The sequence below is a fragment of the Lactuca sativa genome, chromosome 4 (genome assembly GCF_002870075.4).
Source record: "Lactuca sativa cultivar Salinas chromosome 4, Lsat_Salinas_v11, whole genome shotgun sequence".
NCBI classification, from domain to species: domain Eukaryota; kingdom Viridiplantae; phylum Streptophyta; class Magnoliopsida; order Asterales; family Asteraceae; genus Lactuca; species Lactuca sativa.
The window spans coordinates 335,428,713-335,445,475 of record NC_056626.2 but is presented as its reverse complement, the minus strand read 5'-3'; the positions used below and the strand labels follow the sequence as shown (position 1 = coordinate 335,445,475).

At 40.3% G+C, this 16,763-nt stretch overlaps 1 protein-coding gene across 2 annotated transcripts; it reads left to right on the top strand.

Annotated features, from left to right (window-relative positions):
- Positions 1-752: 752 nt before the first annotated feature.
- LOC111909977 (DNA ligase 6) lies at positions 753-7,142 on the top strand. Of its 2 annotated transcripts, none has more exons than XM_023905769.3 (19): positions 753-3,158; positions 3,316-3,433; positions 3,517-3,598; positions 3,841-3,943; positions 4,019-4,115; positions 4,197-4,299; positions 4,375-4,479; positions 4,546-4,593; positions 4,687-4,784; positions 4,875-4,940; positions 5,021-5,180; positions 5,252-5,359; positions 5,441-5,490; positions 5,598-5,632; positions 5,702-5,754; positions 5,838-5,999; positions 6,090-6,178; positions 6,255-6,354; positions 6,682-7,142. In XM_023905769.3, exons 1-19 carry the CDS (start codon positions 1,019-1,021, stop codon positions 6,994-6,996), a joined length of 4,032 nt encoding a protein of 1,343 aa, XP_023761537.1. In that variant the 5' UTR covers positions 753-1,018; the 3' UTR covers positions 6,997-7,142. The 2 variants fall into 2 exon arrangements, with proteins under 2 accessions (XP_023761537.1, XP_023761536.1); XM_023905768.3 differs by having other exon boundaries at positions 5,693-5,754.
- The last annotated feature ends 9,621 nt before the right edge of the window (positions 7,143-16,763 follow it).

Below are 16,763 nucleotides of genomic sequence, written 5' to 3'. Positions count from 1 at the left end.
AACACAGGGGACCCCAATCTCCATCCCCATCCCCGAATCCTCAATCCAATCCCCATCCCCATCCCCATCGGGGAATATGAATAAACCCCCATCCCCACCCCCAACGGAGACTGGGGATCCCCAACAGGGAAACGATGATTTCTTTTTCTCTTCTAATTTGCAAACTTTTATGTAAGAAAAAACTTTAAATTTCAATTTTACCAGCATAAGTTTAAAGATTTTATAAAATATATAAGTACTCATAAATTGCATAAAAAATATAAATAAATTTTCTACCAAATTTAAATACATATATAATAAATCAAGTAGAAAAAAATTATCAGATTGATATTTTAGGTAAAATAGATCAACCAAAGAGGAAAAAGAAATATACAAGAATTTAAATTAGATAAAAAAAAAAGTAAAAATATAATTTCAACCAAGTAATTACTAATGAGTTAGGTTACTTAAATCAAATTTTATGTATTATAAATTTTACTATAAATATATGTTATATATTATTTTTATATATGAATATATGTCGGGGACGGGTCTAGGGTCGGGGATTAAGGGTATCACCATCCCTATCCCCATCCCCATTTTTTTTATTCGTAGATTCCCCATCCCCATCCCCAGTCAACTTGAGGATTCCCCAGTCAAAACGGATACGAGTTTCAGGTCCGTTGAGTATAGGTTTTTTGCCATCCCTGCTAATACCTATAAATTCAAATCAAATAATCCAATCGAAATATTTTTTGCTCTATGATTTCAAATTCAAAATATAACGTCTTTAAAACTTACACTGTACGCCTTAAAACTTGTACATTGCTCTGGATTATCAATTCCATATATTGGAATAAAGATAATCGGCATAGTAATGGTCGGAAACAAAGAATGCGGTGAATGATACTTTTGGCGCCATCAAAATCGCCTGCACAACCGCCTTCGACCGCCGCCAATGGCCGACCTTCTCTGGCCAACTAACCTGAAATTGGTTCTTGATATTCATTCAGTGTAATCTTCATGAGTGAAACCAAATATGGCATCACCATCATCTTCCAAACCCAAAACCCTAACCCTAGATTCTACAGCTTTATTTCTCCAATCCCCACAAACAACTTGTCCTCCACTTTCTTTCTCTCTTCTTTCCTCGCGCTCTCCTCTACCTCCAATGCCCACAGATTTTCCCCTTTCCAAACTTATCCCCAAAACTAAATTTATCGTTGACGGCTTCCGATTATCCGGCGACTACTCCGTATCGTACTTCCTCTCACATTTCCACTCAGACCACTACGGCGGACTCAATGCGAACTGGTCTAAAGGAATTATCTTTTGTTCAGAGATTACTGCCCGCCTTGTTATTCAAGTACTTCAAGTTTCGGCATCATTAGTGGTGCCTTTGCCTTTGTCGGAGTCAGTTTTTATCGACGGCTGTGAGATTTCACTGGTCGACGCAAATCATTGCCCCGGTGCAGTCCAGTTCTTGTTCAAAATCCCGACTGGGGACGGGAGTTGCGAGAGGTATGTGCATACCGGTGACTTTAGGTATTCTGTTTCTATGAAATCCGAAACTGTTCTGAACGAATTTACGGGTGCTGATGCCGTTTTCCTGGATACTACTTATTGTAATCCGAAATACGTGTTTCCTTCGCAACAGGAGTCCATTGATTATGTAGTTAGTGTGATTAACAAGTATAGCCTTGAGAATGATGGTGGTTTAAAGTCTGTTTTGTTTCTTGTTGCCACTTATGTCATTGGGAAAGAGAAAATCCTGCTTGAGATTTCACGTAGGTGTAAGAGAAAGATACATGTTGATGACAGAAAATTGGGTATTCTGCATACTCTAGGGTTTGGAGAAGATGAAGTATTTACCACTAAAGAATCTGAAAGTGATGTTCATGTTATTGGGTGGAATGTTTTAGGTGAAACCTGGCCTTATTTCAGACCTAATTTTGCAAAAATGAATGAAATCAAGGATGCTAAAGGGTATTCTAAGGTGGTGGGATTTGTTCCAACAGGGTGGACCTATGAAGTAAAGCATAACAAGTTTGCTGTAAGGACAAAAGACCCATTTGAAATACATTTAGTACCTTATAGTGAACACTCAAACTATGAAGAACTTAGAGAGTATGTAAAGTTCTTAAGACCAAAACGTGTTATTCCAACAGTAGGTGTGGATGTTGAGAATCTTGATGGGAAACATGTTAATAAAATGTTAAAGCATTTTGCAGGATTGGTTGATGACATGGCAATCAAGCAAGATTTCTTGAAGGGCTTTCATCGTGGGTCCAAGGGACAAAATGAGAATCTTGAGAAAGATCCACAAAAGGAAAAAGAAGCTAAAAATGATTCTTTTTCACTTTGTGATCAGAAAGATGAACATGAAACAGATGAAATGTTGCAGGAGCTTCTTGATTGTTTGCCTGATTGGGTCACTAGAGCCCAAATGATGGATGTTTTAAGTAAATCAAGAAAGAATGTTGTTGAATCTGTTTCTTATTTTTATGAACATGAAACTGAATATTATGAACAGATCATTACAAGTGTATCCACTTCTGCATCACAGGAAAATCCAGTTGAGATTCTCAAAGAAGTCATTGCACATGCTTCATCCACCTCATCCAAAGGCTTTACATCACCTTCACCTCCTGTTAAATCTTTATTAAAAACTGATGATGTTTCTTCAAGTAAAAGAATGACATCATCCACCATTAAACAAACCAAAAGTATCAATTCTCCAAACAAAAAGAAACAATCAAGTTCAAGTAAAAACACCATTTCTCCCAACCAAAAGAGGAAGAAGATCAATGACAATATTTCAAGCAAGAAGCCAAAAATCACTTCACAAGATGGATCTAATGGACCAAAGCAATGCACAATCACTAAGTTCTTCAATAAACTCTCACCTGTGGTTGAAATATCCAACAATGATGTCATCAAGACTTACAAAGATGAAGTAGATCAGTTCATACAAATCATAAATGGCAATGAGTCATTGCATGATTATGCTACAACCCTTTTAGAGGAAACAAAGGGTGATATCAACAAAGCTCTTGACTTGTATTACTTAAAAGATAAACAAAGTGAAAATCAAAAGAGGATCTTTTCTAATGAAGACACTGAAGCATCTCAAGATCTTATATCACTTCCACCTGAGAAATACTCTCCCATAGACCATGGTTTGTCTAATTAGTTTGTTCAACTTTCCCAAGATTATGTATTACAATTTACACACAAGTTATTTATTAATGAGAATGAATTAAGACAATCTTTTTATCGATTAACTATAAGTCTATAACATGTAACTTATGTGATACTAAGATTTGAATGCTGCAGCTTGCTGGAAAGATGGAGAGTTTGCTCCCTATTTACATCTTGCCAGGACATTCAATTTGGTGGAGGGCGAAAAAGGAAAGATTAAAGCTACATCTATGCTCTGCAATATGTTTAGAAGGTTTGTTGATTTTTATTTTTTCCATTATTGATTGATTTAATACTTAACTACTTATGCTTATGCATATTTCTCATTTTAAACAGCTTGTTAATTTTGTCACCTGAGGATGTGTTGCCAGCTGTGTACTTGTGCACAAATAAGATTGCCCCTGATCATGAAAACACGGTTGGTTTTTTTGCAAATTGTTTTATAGAAAACTGCAAAAATGGTCCCTGTGGTTTTCACTTTGCTGTTTTCTTTCACTAAGGTCCCAAAAAGTTTCAAGTTTCAAAAATCAGGGACCAAAATCACAACCAAACTTTCTTAAAAGGACTATTTTTGCAAGTTGAAACTTTTTTGGACTTTATTCAACGAAAAGTGCAAACCACAGGGACCTTTTTTGCAAATTTCTCATTATTAATATGCAGGAACTGAACATTGGTGGAAGTATTGTGACATCAGCAATGGAAGAGGCATGTGGAACAAACAGATTGAAGATTCGTGAATTGTACAACACTTTAGGTGATCTTGGTAAGTTTTATTTATTTATTTATAATATTTCATTCTTATTTTATTTTTTTATACTAAATAATATTTGTAAATAAGGTGATGTGGCTCAACTATGTCGCCAGACACAAAGGTTACTAGCACCTCCAGCTCCACTCTCAATCAGACGAGTTTATTCAGTTCTTCGAGAAATAAGGTATGAAATTTATTTACGATTTTGCCCTTTTTTAATTTATTCTTTTATATTAATATTAATATAAAATATAGAATTTGTCAGTGTACAAACAGGTAATGGAAGTACATTGCGTAAAAGAAACCTCATTATTAATCTAATGAGATCTTGTAGAGAGATGGAGATCAAGTTTATAGTCAGAACATTGGTAACTTTTTTTTACTTTTCAAATTTTATTAACATTTTATAAAACTTTTTCATTTCATTAAATTCCTTTTTTTAGGTCAAGAATTTAAGAATTGGAGCCATGATGAGAACTGTTCTTCCTTCATTAGCTCAGGCTATTCTTTTGAACTCTTCCCATGAAACAACCAAAGAAACACTTCAGGTTTTATGATTCCAAGATTATTTTTATATGGTTGTGGTTTTTTACTGATATACCCTTTTGTATTAGGGACTCAGTGCAGCAGTTGTGGAAGCATATAACATGCTCCCGAATTTAGTAAGTTATTTCTATTAATGCAATGAATGAATAAATTATTCTATTTTTAGTAAAAAGGATTATTTATTTTTCTTTATAATCTTTGTTCTTCAGGATTTGCTTATTCCTTCTTTGATGGAAAAAGGGATTCAGTTTTCTTCATCAACATTATCAATGCTTCCAGGCATACCCATTAAGCCAATGCTTGCAAAGTATACACAAATATTACTCATATTTTATAAAAAAAAACTAAAAAAGTTACTTTTTTGATTGTTCACAATGTTATAATGTTTATGTTTTAGAATTACTAATGGAATCCCTCAAGTCTTGAAGCTATTTCAAGGAAAAGCCTTTACTTGTGAATTCAAGTAAGTCTTTTTTTTTATTTTTTTATTTTTTTTATTTGTTAATTTGATAATTTCTTGATTATATATTTAATTATTTATAGATATGATGGACAACGTGCCCAAATTCACAAATTACCTGATGGATCTATACGTGTATTTTCAAGAAATGGAGATGAAACAACTTCAAGATTTCCAGATTTAATAAATATAATAAATGATACTTGCAATAAAGATACCATGTCTTTCATAATTGATGCAGAGGTATGTTTTAATAACAAAATTCATCATGATTTTTTTATAAAATATTTATTTTATTTTGGGAGTAATCTTAGGTGGTGGCTGTTGATAGAAAAAATGGTGGCAAGCTTCTATCTTTTCAAGAACTATCTTCCCGTGATAGAGGGAGTAAAAATTCATCTATTTTAGTAGATAATATAAAGGTTATATAATTATATTCTCTTTTTTTATAAAAATTACTCTTGAAAATTACTAATCTTGTTTATTTATTGATTTATTTACAGGTTGATATATGTGTCTTTGTATTTGATGTCATGTTTGCTAATGGAAAACAGTAATAATCTTTAATTGATTAATTCTTTATATTCTTAATTCACCTATTTATTAATTATACAAAGTCTTCATAATTTTTAACTCAAAACTATCTTTTACAATTTACAGGCTGTTGGGCTTCCCTCTGCGCGAGAGAAGAAAATGTAAGATTTCTCATTTTTATTTTTAATTTTAATTTTTTCCTTTTCCTAATTTAATTTCAGATATGAAAGGTTTATTTGGTGATGAAAAGAGTGGATATTTTGAATATTCACAGGAAATAACAGTGAGTTTCAGTGTTTCTTAATACATTTAAATATTTTATATACAGTTTGTGTTGTTTGTTCTCAAGTTAAAAGAAAAATGTAGGTGGAGATGGATGATGCTGACGTGGCAAATGAAGCTACAGTGAGTAAAATGAATCGGTTTTTTGATGAAGCTTTTCATTCATCATGTGAGGGACTCATGTTTAAGTCTCTTGATGTTGATGCTGGTTATCTTCCATCAAAGCGTTCAGATTCTTGGTTAAAGGTTTAATTTAATTTATTATTATTAAAAAAAGTTTTTCGATGACTCAATTTTAAATAATCTTGAAACACTAAAAATCGTTTTTTTTGAAAGGTGAAACGTGATTATGTAGAAGGGTTAAATGATTCCCTTGACTTGGTTCCTATTGGTGCTTGGTATGGAAATGGAAGAAAAGCCGGATGGTAAAAAACTTTTATTGTTATTCTTGATTCTTATGTTGACTTTTATTATATTTTATTTTGACTTTTTTTTAATTAGGTATAGTCCGTTTCTAATGGCGTGCTATGATCCTGACACCGAGGAGTATCAAAGTGTTTGCCGCGTAATGTCGGGATTCTCTGACGCCTTCTATAAAGAGGTCCGTCATTTTCTTATTCGCAACTCCCAAAACAAGTTGTACTGTGTTTGATATGTATTGGACTGAGATTGAGATTGAGACTGATGTCAATAAGATAAAATTGTACTTGACGTGTGTATTGAACTGACTGGTCTGTGAGACTGATGTCAATAAGACAAAAATTGTACTTGACGTGTGTATTGGGCTGGTCTGCGAGACTGATGTCAATAAGACAAAAATTGTATTTGACGTGTATTGGACTGGTCTGGTGGGACTGGGATAGATGTCAATAAGACAAAAATTGTACTGTCAATAAGACAAAAATTGTACTGTGTTTGAAACTTGTAGATGAAAGAGTTTTTTGTTGATGAGAAGATGATGTCGAAAAATGAGAAACCGGTGTATTATCAAACGGGTGAGGAGCCGGATATGTGGTTTAGTCCTGAAGTGGTGTGGGAGATACGGGGGGCGGACTTCACCGTGTCGCCGGTGCACCATGCGGCTATGGGTTTGGTGCACCCGTCACGTGGGATTTCGGTTAGATTCCCGAGGTTTATTAGGGCGAGGTTAGATAAAAAGCCGAGTGATTGTAGCACAAATATGGATATAGTTGAAATGTTTCATTTACAAACTTGGAAGATGGATGTTCGGGGTGGTAGTTGAATATTTTTGGTTGTATGTAAATTGTAAATGTAAACATTTTTGGTTGTAGCACTAGTAGCATTGGTACCTTTTATAACGTTAAGACTACTTTAAGTTTTGGTTTTGTAAGAGTTAATCTTATGAAATTTACGTTTTAAAAGGGGTAATACGTTTTGAAGCTCCAAAATAGAAACTGTTAAAATAACTTGTAGGCTGAAGCATTGTAGTTCAAGTAGAAGACAGATTTTAAATAGTGTAAAACTAATTTTAATATCTTTAAAACTATATTATTGAAGTATACTATAAAATATGAATATCAACTTGAAAGAAACTATTTTGCAAGATTACAAAAGTCGATGACTAATGGGTCGGAGGATTGTGGAATGGATTCCTTTATTTAACGTTAACAAGAATTAATTCGGCTGATTATATATAGATTCCTTTTTTTTAGGACTCTTCAAATAAGACGAAAAGACTTTTGTTGTCTTCTGTAAAATTCTTGATGGAATGGATTTGAAAATTCGTAGTTAGAAGAAAGAGAATAAAATCCTAACCTCGTTCATTGAATCTTTTAACCGAATAAGAGATGCAAAATGATTTCACTAAGTCCCTTCAAATTATATGGAATCCCCCGATCCAAATGCAACCTAAGTATTAATGTGTTTTTCTTCAAATTCACACTCATTTCCCTAGATCCTAATGTGATGGATCTAGCCGCGACAACGGCAACGATTAATTTAATGAAATTTGATGGTAAGATGAGAAGAGGACGTCCAATTAGAAAGTGGGAGGATAATGTGAAATCAACATGTATGAGCTTGTTTTTTTAGGACATGACCTCATATAGGATGACATAAATACTACTTATCATGTATTGTTTTGCTTTGCCCATGTAATGTTTTCTTCTCTAATCTTTACTATTGGTATGCTTCTGAATTATATTTGTGTATTATGATTTTTTTTTTCTATATATTTTTCACTGTTAAAATTAACTTACGTTTTCTTTGTATTGACTTCAGGTCCTTAGATTTATATGCTTGTATTATGATTTACTCATGTATTGGGATGTACTGCTCATTTTTTACTTACCATCCCCTTTGTTTCCCATTTGTAGGTTCTTGATTAAGCTTAGAGGTCTTCTATGTGAAATAATTGTTCTTGGAGGCATGATTATCAACATATACCTTAGAGTTTGAAACTTTTTCCATGCATATGTGTTTGTTAATGTTTGGACACACTTATCTTTACCACCATGGATACAATTTATCTACACCTAAAATGAGCTCATTCAACCAAATCTACAGAGAGTTTTGTCAATCTCCCTGCTATTGTAATTTTGAAAAAACCAATCCCGATTCAGTTACACATACCAAGACATGACTCCGATAAGTTTGAGTTAGTGATTGCATGGTAAGATTCATTTTAATATAACACTATTTTGTAGTCCAAGTATGATTGAACTGTGTTTGATGGTCAAATAATTTATATATTCAAACGTTTCTAACTTGTACGTGACCGCTAATCTTTATAGCTAGTTCCCCCTTAAAGGGAGCTACTTAGGAAATATGTTCTTAGTGATTCCCATGGATGGAAACCACCAAACTTTTACATTGCATATATGTTCGTCTTACTGGTGTACAAAGCAAGTGTGAGTATCGGTTTAAAAAATATAATGTTTAGGGGGGGGGGGGATTCTAAAGATCATAATTTACTACATCAAATGTTGCATTGAAATTTTTAATGAATGCAGAAAAAAGAAGACACATATGTTTGCCAAGTCGACATGTATTACGTAGGAAACTCGACAAACATTTATTACATGGAATAAGTTTCTAGAAATCATATAACGTAACACTACATTCTCAGGATATCCGAGTATTTAGTTCCATATTATGGAGCTTGAAGAAATTAACACTTTTGGTAGAGACTTTGGGAGATGTATTGGGTAGAGATCCCATGTGCTATCACATAAAAAAAGAGTGTGTTTGGTCGGAGGGTCATATACAAAAACACCAGATTTGTCAAATTTCAAAATTCTAATGGTTATCGCGATTGAATTGGTGAACAAAGATAATATTTTAGAAAATATTTGGTGTGACAAGTGCATTGTAAAAGTGAAGGTGTTAGGCCAAAACTAAGAATTTGATTAGTGTCAAAGTACATTCATGCTGCATATTGCTTCAATGTATTCTCGACTTGAGGATTTGTTCTTTAAGTGTCATCATGAGAGTCTTTCTTGTGCTACTGTAACACCCCGACTCCCAGGTGTGAAGTATAAGAAGCTTGGAGTAAAAAGGAGCTTTGTGGATCTGACTTTACTTCATCTTGGCATCATTTTAAAGGTGGTGGAGTTCGTGGCTGTGATTCGAGAGTTTGATCTTATCACTACAGTTCGACATTTGTGAGGTGAGTTATCCTCACTATACTAAGGGGTCGAAGGCATCAATGCCGGCCCATTGGATTTGGTATCCCAGTAGTTGATGATATGTTGAGTATGAGATAGTTACACATGCTAGTTTGCTATGCCAGTTTGGTAGATATGTAAGACTACCCGTGTTACTGTTTGATTATCTGTATGTGCATTTAGCTATATATGTAGACATGTTGTGTGGGTAGGGTTGAGGTTGCACTGCTTCGTGCGGTGACCAACAAACCCTGGAGTATGATAGATATAAGCTGAGGGCCAGGAAAGAATACTAGACTCATAGTGAGGACTCATTAGCATACCAGATACGAGGTGAGGACCGAGTGGTATGCCAAACTCGTACTGAGGGCACGAGGGTATTGGAGCATTCCAGTTGCGAGCTGAGGGCCAGGGGAGCATGTCAGAATCGCACTGAGGGCTGATTAGTTATATTTCAATCTTAGGACTAAAGAGGGGGGGGGGGGGGGGGGAAGTCAGTCATAAGCTGTGGGTTCGAAAGCAAACCAGACTTATGCTGTGGGCTCGAAGGTAAGCCTGATGTGAGCTGTGGGCCTGGAAGGCAAGCAAGACTCACATTGTGGGCCCATGGGTAATCCAATTTGTAGAGTTATGGACCCATTACATGCTATTGTTATGTGTATTATTTGTTATGCATCATTATTTTGGGGGAACTCACTAAGCTTCGGGCTTACAATTTAAATTTTGGTTTTAGGTACTTTGGATGATCGCGAGAAGGAAAAGACATGATCGTACAGATCCTCACATTTTATGACTTTGTTTCTAGGAAACTCTGATATGGAACTATTTTGAAAACAAATTTGTAATAACTGTTGGTTTTTGAATGATTTAAAAAGTTTTAATTTGGCATGATTTTCTAGATGTTACAAGTTGGTATCAGAGCCTTGGTTTGAGTGAATTGGAGGAACACTTGTGTGAATCCAATCTCAAACCAAGGAAAAGATTTTCAAAATGTTTTTTTTTTCAAAAGGTTTTCAAAATAATTGAAGGAGGATACACTGTGTACGATCAGCCGGAGCCAGTAAGTAGACCCCAAAATACCATGCAGTTATTTGATATTGAGATATGTTAGAATAACATGCTAGTACTTGTGTAACGACCCAATTTTCAAGGTCAAAAATTTCTTTTTTAAATTAACACAATTAATAAACATTTTAACAAAGCATTGTCAATAAAACATTCCATTACAAAATCATATTGTTGTGTCTCAAATCATATCATCAGAAGTAATGAAAATCAGAGTACAGTCCCTAAAACTCCTTGCAGAAACCATAAGTGTGTGTGATGCGCTGCTACACCGCCAACTCCTTCCCCTTTGACGAAGAGGTACCTGAAACCAAAACCAAAACTGTAAGCACGAAGCTTAGTGAGTTCCCCCATCATACCACATACCATACAATATCGTCGGTATCTTTCAACCGGTAACCTTCATCGGTATCTTTCAACCGGTAACCAACATCGGTATCTTTCAACCGGTATCCGTCATCAGTATCTTTCAACCAGTAACTGGGGACTATTTCACCCCTACCACTAGCATACAATCAACGGATATAAGCATACAGTCAGGCCTATCCGGGTACTGACCTACCCTTGGGTCCTAAGGACCACTGTCAGGGAAACTAATCCCTACCATAAACATAACATATCATCCAGATAAACCTCATAACCAACACATAACCAGACCAAGATAATTATCAAAAATACCATTATCTTCTAAATACCCCTTTTTGGTGGGCCGACATTGTGGCCTTAGACCCACCCCTACTGGAAGGTAATTCACCTTAATGTCGTGCAATGTTTGAATTATCTTCGGTGCACCAATCGACTCCCTACGACTCCTTGATCCCTACATAATAAGCTTCAAGTCAACACACATCACATACAACCCTAAACAGGGTCAGTCCAAGTCCAATCAAAATCAACATTGGTCAAAGTCAACATTCAGTTGACCTGACTCGCCAAGTTGGCCTACCAACTCGTCGAGTCCGTGCTTCTCTAATCCGACCCAAACCCCGACTCCACTCGTCGAGTCTAGAAAGGACTCGACGAGTTCTCCTTTAATCATAACATTGGGACCATCTTCATCCGACTCGCCGAGTGCCTTCATGAACTCGTCGAGTTTACCTCCAACATAAGAACTCTTCCAGTCTATGACTCGCCGAGTTGTATGAACAAATCATCGATTTCATCTTTAGAGATTGGGAGATTGCTATGGACTCACCGAGTCTGCTCACACTACTCGCCGAGTCCCATGGCTTCTAGGTCCCTTTTCGCGTCTAAACCAACAAGGGACTTCCTTCCTAACACTTACCAATTCACAGAAAGGTTTTGGTGTTTTTGTCCAGATTAGGGTTTTTGTCCAGCCAGAGCCTACTCGTCGAGTCCGGGATCCTAATCGTCGAGTCCATAACTTAAGTCCCATGTCCCATCCCGCTTCTACTCGGCGAGTTGTTCCTTCAACTCGCCGAGTCCAAGGCCAAAATGCAAGATTTTAAAATAATTAACAAAAGAATACGTACCAAAAACCAGATGCTACAAATCTCCCCCACTTATTTTAGACTTCGTCCTCGAAGTCTGCTGCTCGTTCCTGAAACAGCTCTGGGTAATGCTCCATCATCTTATCCACCGGCTCCTAAGTCCATTCCGAGCCCTTCCGGTGCTGCCATTGCACCTTCACTAGCTCCACCCTCTTGTTCCTCAAATCCTTCGACTTCCAGTCGAGGATTGCTACAGGTTGCTCAATGTAATTCAGGCTGTCATCAACCTGAATGTCCTCCAAGGGGACCACTGCTGAGTCGTCCACCGGGCACTTTCGCAGCTGAGAAACATGGAAAGTGCTGTGTATTTGACTGAGTTCGGCTGGCAGATCCAGCCTATACGCCACCTTGCCCACCCGGGTTATAACCCTGAAAGGTCCAATATACCTGGGGCCCAGCTTGCCCCGCTTCCTGAATCGGATGACACCCTTCCAAGGTGACACCTTCAGGAGAACCATATCCCCGACCTGAAATTCCAAGTCTGATCGGCGCTTGTCGGCATAACTTTTCTGCCGACTCTGAGCAGTCTAAATCCTGCTCCGGACCTGCTGGATCCTCTCCGTAGTCTTGAGTACCACTTCGGTACTCCCAATAACCCTCTGACCAACCTCACCCCAACATATTGGGGTCCTGCACTTCCTCCCATATAGCATCTCGAAGGGAGGACGGTCAATGCTCGCATGATAACTATTGTTATAGGAGAACTCTGCCAATGGAAGGTAGGTATCCCAACTACCTTCGAAGTCTAACATGCATGCTCGCAGCATATCCTCGAGAGTCTGGATGGTCCGCTCGTTGTGACCATTCGTCTATGGGTGAAAGACGGTGCTAAAATGAAGACGAGTACCCAACTCTTTATGAAACTTCCAAAACCTGGAAGTGAACCGCACATACCTGTTTGAAATCACCGAAATTGGCACCCCGTGCCGTGCCACCACCTCCCTGATATAGATGTTGGCCAACTTCTCGGCCAAGATGCTCTCCTGAATCAGGATAAAATGGGCGCTCTTGGTCAATCGATCGACGATGATCCAGATCGAATCCACTCCCCGCGTGGTCCTGGGAAGCTTTGTGATAAAATCCATCATGATGTCTTCCTATTTCTACAGCGGAATATCCAACAGCTGCATCTTTCCGTGAGGTCTCTGATGCTCAGCCTTGACCTTCTTGCAGGTCAAGCACATCTCCACGAACCATGCCACATCCCGCTTCATGTAGGGCCACCAATAGTCCAGACGAATATCCCTATACATCTTCATTGCCCCGGGATGAATGGAGAACCGAGATTTGTGTGCCTCCTCCATCAGAACCTGGCGCACACCCTATGGTATGGCACCCACACCTTACGGTGTAGTGTCAGCAATCCTCGGCTTTCATAGTCGAAGGAGGAAACCTGCCCCACGATCCGCTCGCTCTTCCGATGTTCCTCCTTCATGGCCTCCTGCTGGGCCTCTCGAATTTGCTCCAACAGCGAAGTCACCATTGTCATCCTCAGACAGATATCTCTAATTGGTGCTGCCTTGCTGCTGAGCACATCGGCCACCACATTAGCCTTCCCCGGATGGTAAAGGATCTCACAATCATAGTCCTTCACCACGTCCAACCACCGACGCTACCTCATGTTCAGATTCGGCTGATCCATGAGGTACCTCAAGCTCTTGTGGTCTGTGTAGATTGTACAATGAACTCCATAGAGGTAATGACGCCAAATCTTGAGGGCGAACACAACAGCCCCCAACTCCAAATCATGCGTTGGGTAATTCGCATCGTGAGGCTTCAGCTGCCTTGACGCGTAGGCGATGACATGCCCTCTCTACATCAGTACTACGCCCAAACCTGAGATGGACGCATCGCAATACACAACAAAGTCCTCCATGCCCTCGGGCATGGATAAGATTGGCGCCTTGCACAATCTCTGTCTCAGAGTCTCGAATGCGGCCTGCTGCTCAGGCCCCCAACGAAAGACCACGACTTTCCTTGTTAGCCTGGTCAGGGGTACGACTATCTTGGAGAAATCCTGGATGAATATCCAATAGTAGCCGGCTAATCCTAGGAAACTACGAATCTCGGATGGAGACTTCGGAACCTTCCGTCTCATCACGGCCTCCACTTTGGCCGGGTCCACTGAAATCCAGTCCTGGTTGACGAGGCGCCCAAGGAACTGCACCTCGCGCAACCAGAACTCACACTTGGAGAACTTAGCATACAAGTTCTCCCTCCTCAAAGTCTCCTAAACCTCCCGCAGATGCTCCTCGTTCTCCTCCTGCGTCTTGGAGTAACCCAAGATATCATTAATAAATACTATCACAGACCGGTCTAACATCGGTCTACACACGCGGTTCATGAGGTCCATGAACGCGGCAGAAGCATTGGTGAGCCCGAAGGGCATCACCACAAACTCGTAGTGGCCATAGCGTGTCCGAAACGCAGTCTTTTGTACATCCTCCTCTCTGACCCTCATCTGATGATATCCTGAACACAGATCAATCTTGGAGAACCAAGATGCTCCCTGTAGCTGGTCAAAGAGGTCATCAATCCTCGGGAGTGGGTAACGGTTCTTCACGGTTACCTTATTCAGCTCCCGATAATCTATACACATCCGATGCGACCCGTCCTTCTTCTTCACAAACAGAATCGGGGCTTCCCAGGGAGAACTACTCGGTCTAATGAACCCTTTGTCTAATAGCTCTTGCAGCTATGTAGACAACTCCTGCATCTCAGGAGGAGCCAGCCGATATGGTGCCTTGGCTATTGGAGCCGCACCAGGGACTAGGTCGATCCTGAATTCCACCTGCCTCTCCGGAGGTATCCTAGGCAACTCCTCGGGGAAGACGTCCGTAAACTCACGCACCATGGGCACATCGCCCACCGTCGCCTTACCCGCCTCCCGGGTGTCCATAACATAGGTCACATATCCTACGCAACCCTGCTGAAGGTAACGCCTAGCTCTCGTTGCTGAACATACTGCTGGTCCTTGTTGTGGCCTCTCGCCCTGAACCACCAACTCTCCCCCACTTGGGGTTCTGATCCGAACCAACTGATGTGCACAATCTATCACTGCCCCATTGGGGCTTAACCAATCCATGCCTATAATCACCTTGTTCCCCCTCAACGGAATAGGAACCAGGTCTACCAGGTAACGTTCCTCAAATAGCCTCAAAACACAATCCCGATAGACCTCCGATGCTCGTACCAACCGGTCGTCCACAATCTCGACCTCTAGAGGGCAATCCAACATGCCCGAAGACTCCAGAAACTTCTTGCTAAGCGCAAGAGAGACAAATGATCGGGTGGCTCCCGAATCAAACAACACCTGAACTGGGATACTGTTCACATGGAACGATCCTAAACAAGGCACATGATATATCAAAATCACAGCGACATAATATAAAAGCATAAGGATAAAAAATCATACCCGCCACCACGTAGGGTACAGCGTGTGCCTCCTCGGCTGTCAGCCGAAATGCTCGGCTCCGAACCACTAGAGCCTCCAACTTGGCCTTCCGGCCATCCACAACCCGTCCTGTCGCTGGAGTCGGCGCCACTGCCGGCGCCGCTGCTGCTGTCAATCTAGGGCAATTGGACTTTTTATGGCCCTTCTGATTGCAATAAAAGTAAATCAGGTCTGACATCTGTATCGCCGGAGTAGGGGCAATACAATCCTTGCCAAAATGGCCAACCTTTCCGCACTTATAGCAGACTGAACCCGACCCAGTGCGACAAGCTCCTCGTGTGACCGACCGTATTTCCCACAGCGGTCCCGCCCTGCCTGGCCTTTCGGCCTACCATCGGATCCCTTAGGCTTCTTCCCCGAATCCTCCGCGTCTGCCTCTCATCTGCCTTCCTCTTTCGGATGTGCTCCAGATCAATCTCCCTCTCCCTAGACCTGACAATCATGGAATCCAGGGTAGGGCAAGCTGAAAAACTGACATGCTCCCGGATGTCAGCTCGTAGCATGTCATGGTAGCGGGTCCTGTTCATGTCCTCATCACCCACATACAGGGGCACCAACAAAGCCCTCTCCCGGAACTTGGCGATGATCTCCTCCACAGTCTCCGTAGTCTGTCCCATATCCAAGAACTCCCTAGCCAGCTGCTGAAGCTCTACAGCTGGCGCAAACTCTGCTCTGAACCGGGTCACAAAATCCGACCATGTCATAGCCTCAACAGTCGAGGCTCCCAGAGAGTCACAAACCGACTCCCACCAATCCCTAGCCCGGTCCCTCAAACACCCTGTTGCAAATCATACCTTCGACCCCTCGGGGCAGAAGCTGGTCAGCTGTGCAGACTCAATGTCCGTAATCCATCGTCTGGCAGCAATGGGGTCCTTCGCCCCATGGAAATCTGGTGCACCACTCCCTCTAAAGTCCTTAAAGGATGGTGTGTGTGGTCCTGACTGGCTGGTCGCCATGTCACTCCGGAACGCCTTGAGGCGATCCTCCATCAGCTCAATGATCCCCTCCTTGATCGACCCGAAGATAATCGGCGTCGCATCAAGGATACCCTTTGTGATCTCGGACGTGATGAACTTGCGTAACCCATCATCCACATGCTCGGATCCTGCCCCTGAGCCTGATCCTGACCCGGATCCTGAACATCCTGCTCCATGTCGCGTGACCACCATTCTGAAACAATAAACATACGAATGTCAGGGTCACATATACTTTCTGGAGGTCACACACACTTTCCAAGTTTCCTGGTTCCATCTAGGCCCTCCTTGGTTCGAGTACAGATCCTATGCTTTCAGTAGTACGGGCCCATACTACCTTCCACATCTATCCGTACTTTCCTCAAGAATTGCTTCGACTT

Coding starts and splice junctions, on each gene's coding strand:
- LOC111909977 (XM_023905768.3), top strand. CDS start 1,019: ATGGCATCACCATCATCTTCCAAACCCAAAACCCTAACCCTAGATTCT. Junction 4,300..4,374: donor AGTTTATAGTCAGAACATTG/GTAACTTTTTTT, acceptor TCCTTTTTTTAG/GTCAAGAATTTAAGAATTGG. Junction 5,491..5,597: donor ATGTTTGCTAATGGAAAACA/GTAATAATCTTT, acceptor TACAATTTACAG/GCTGTTGGGCTTCCCTCTGC.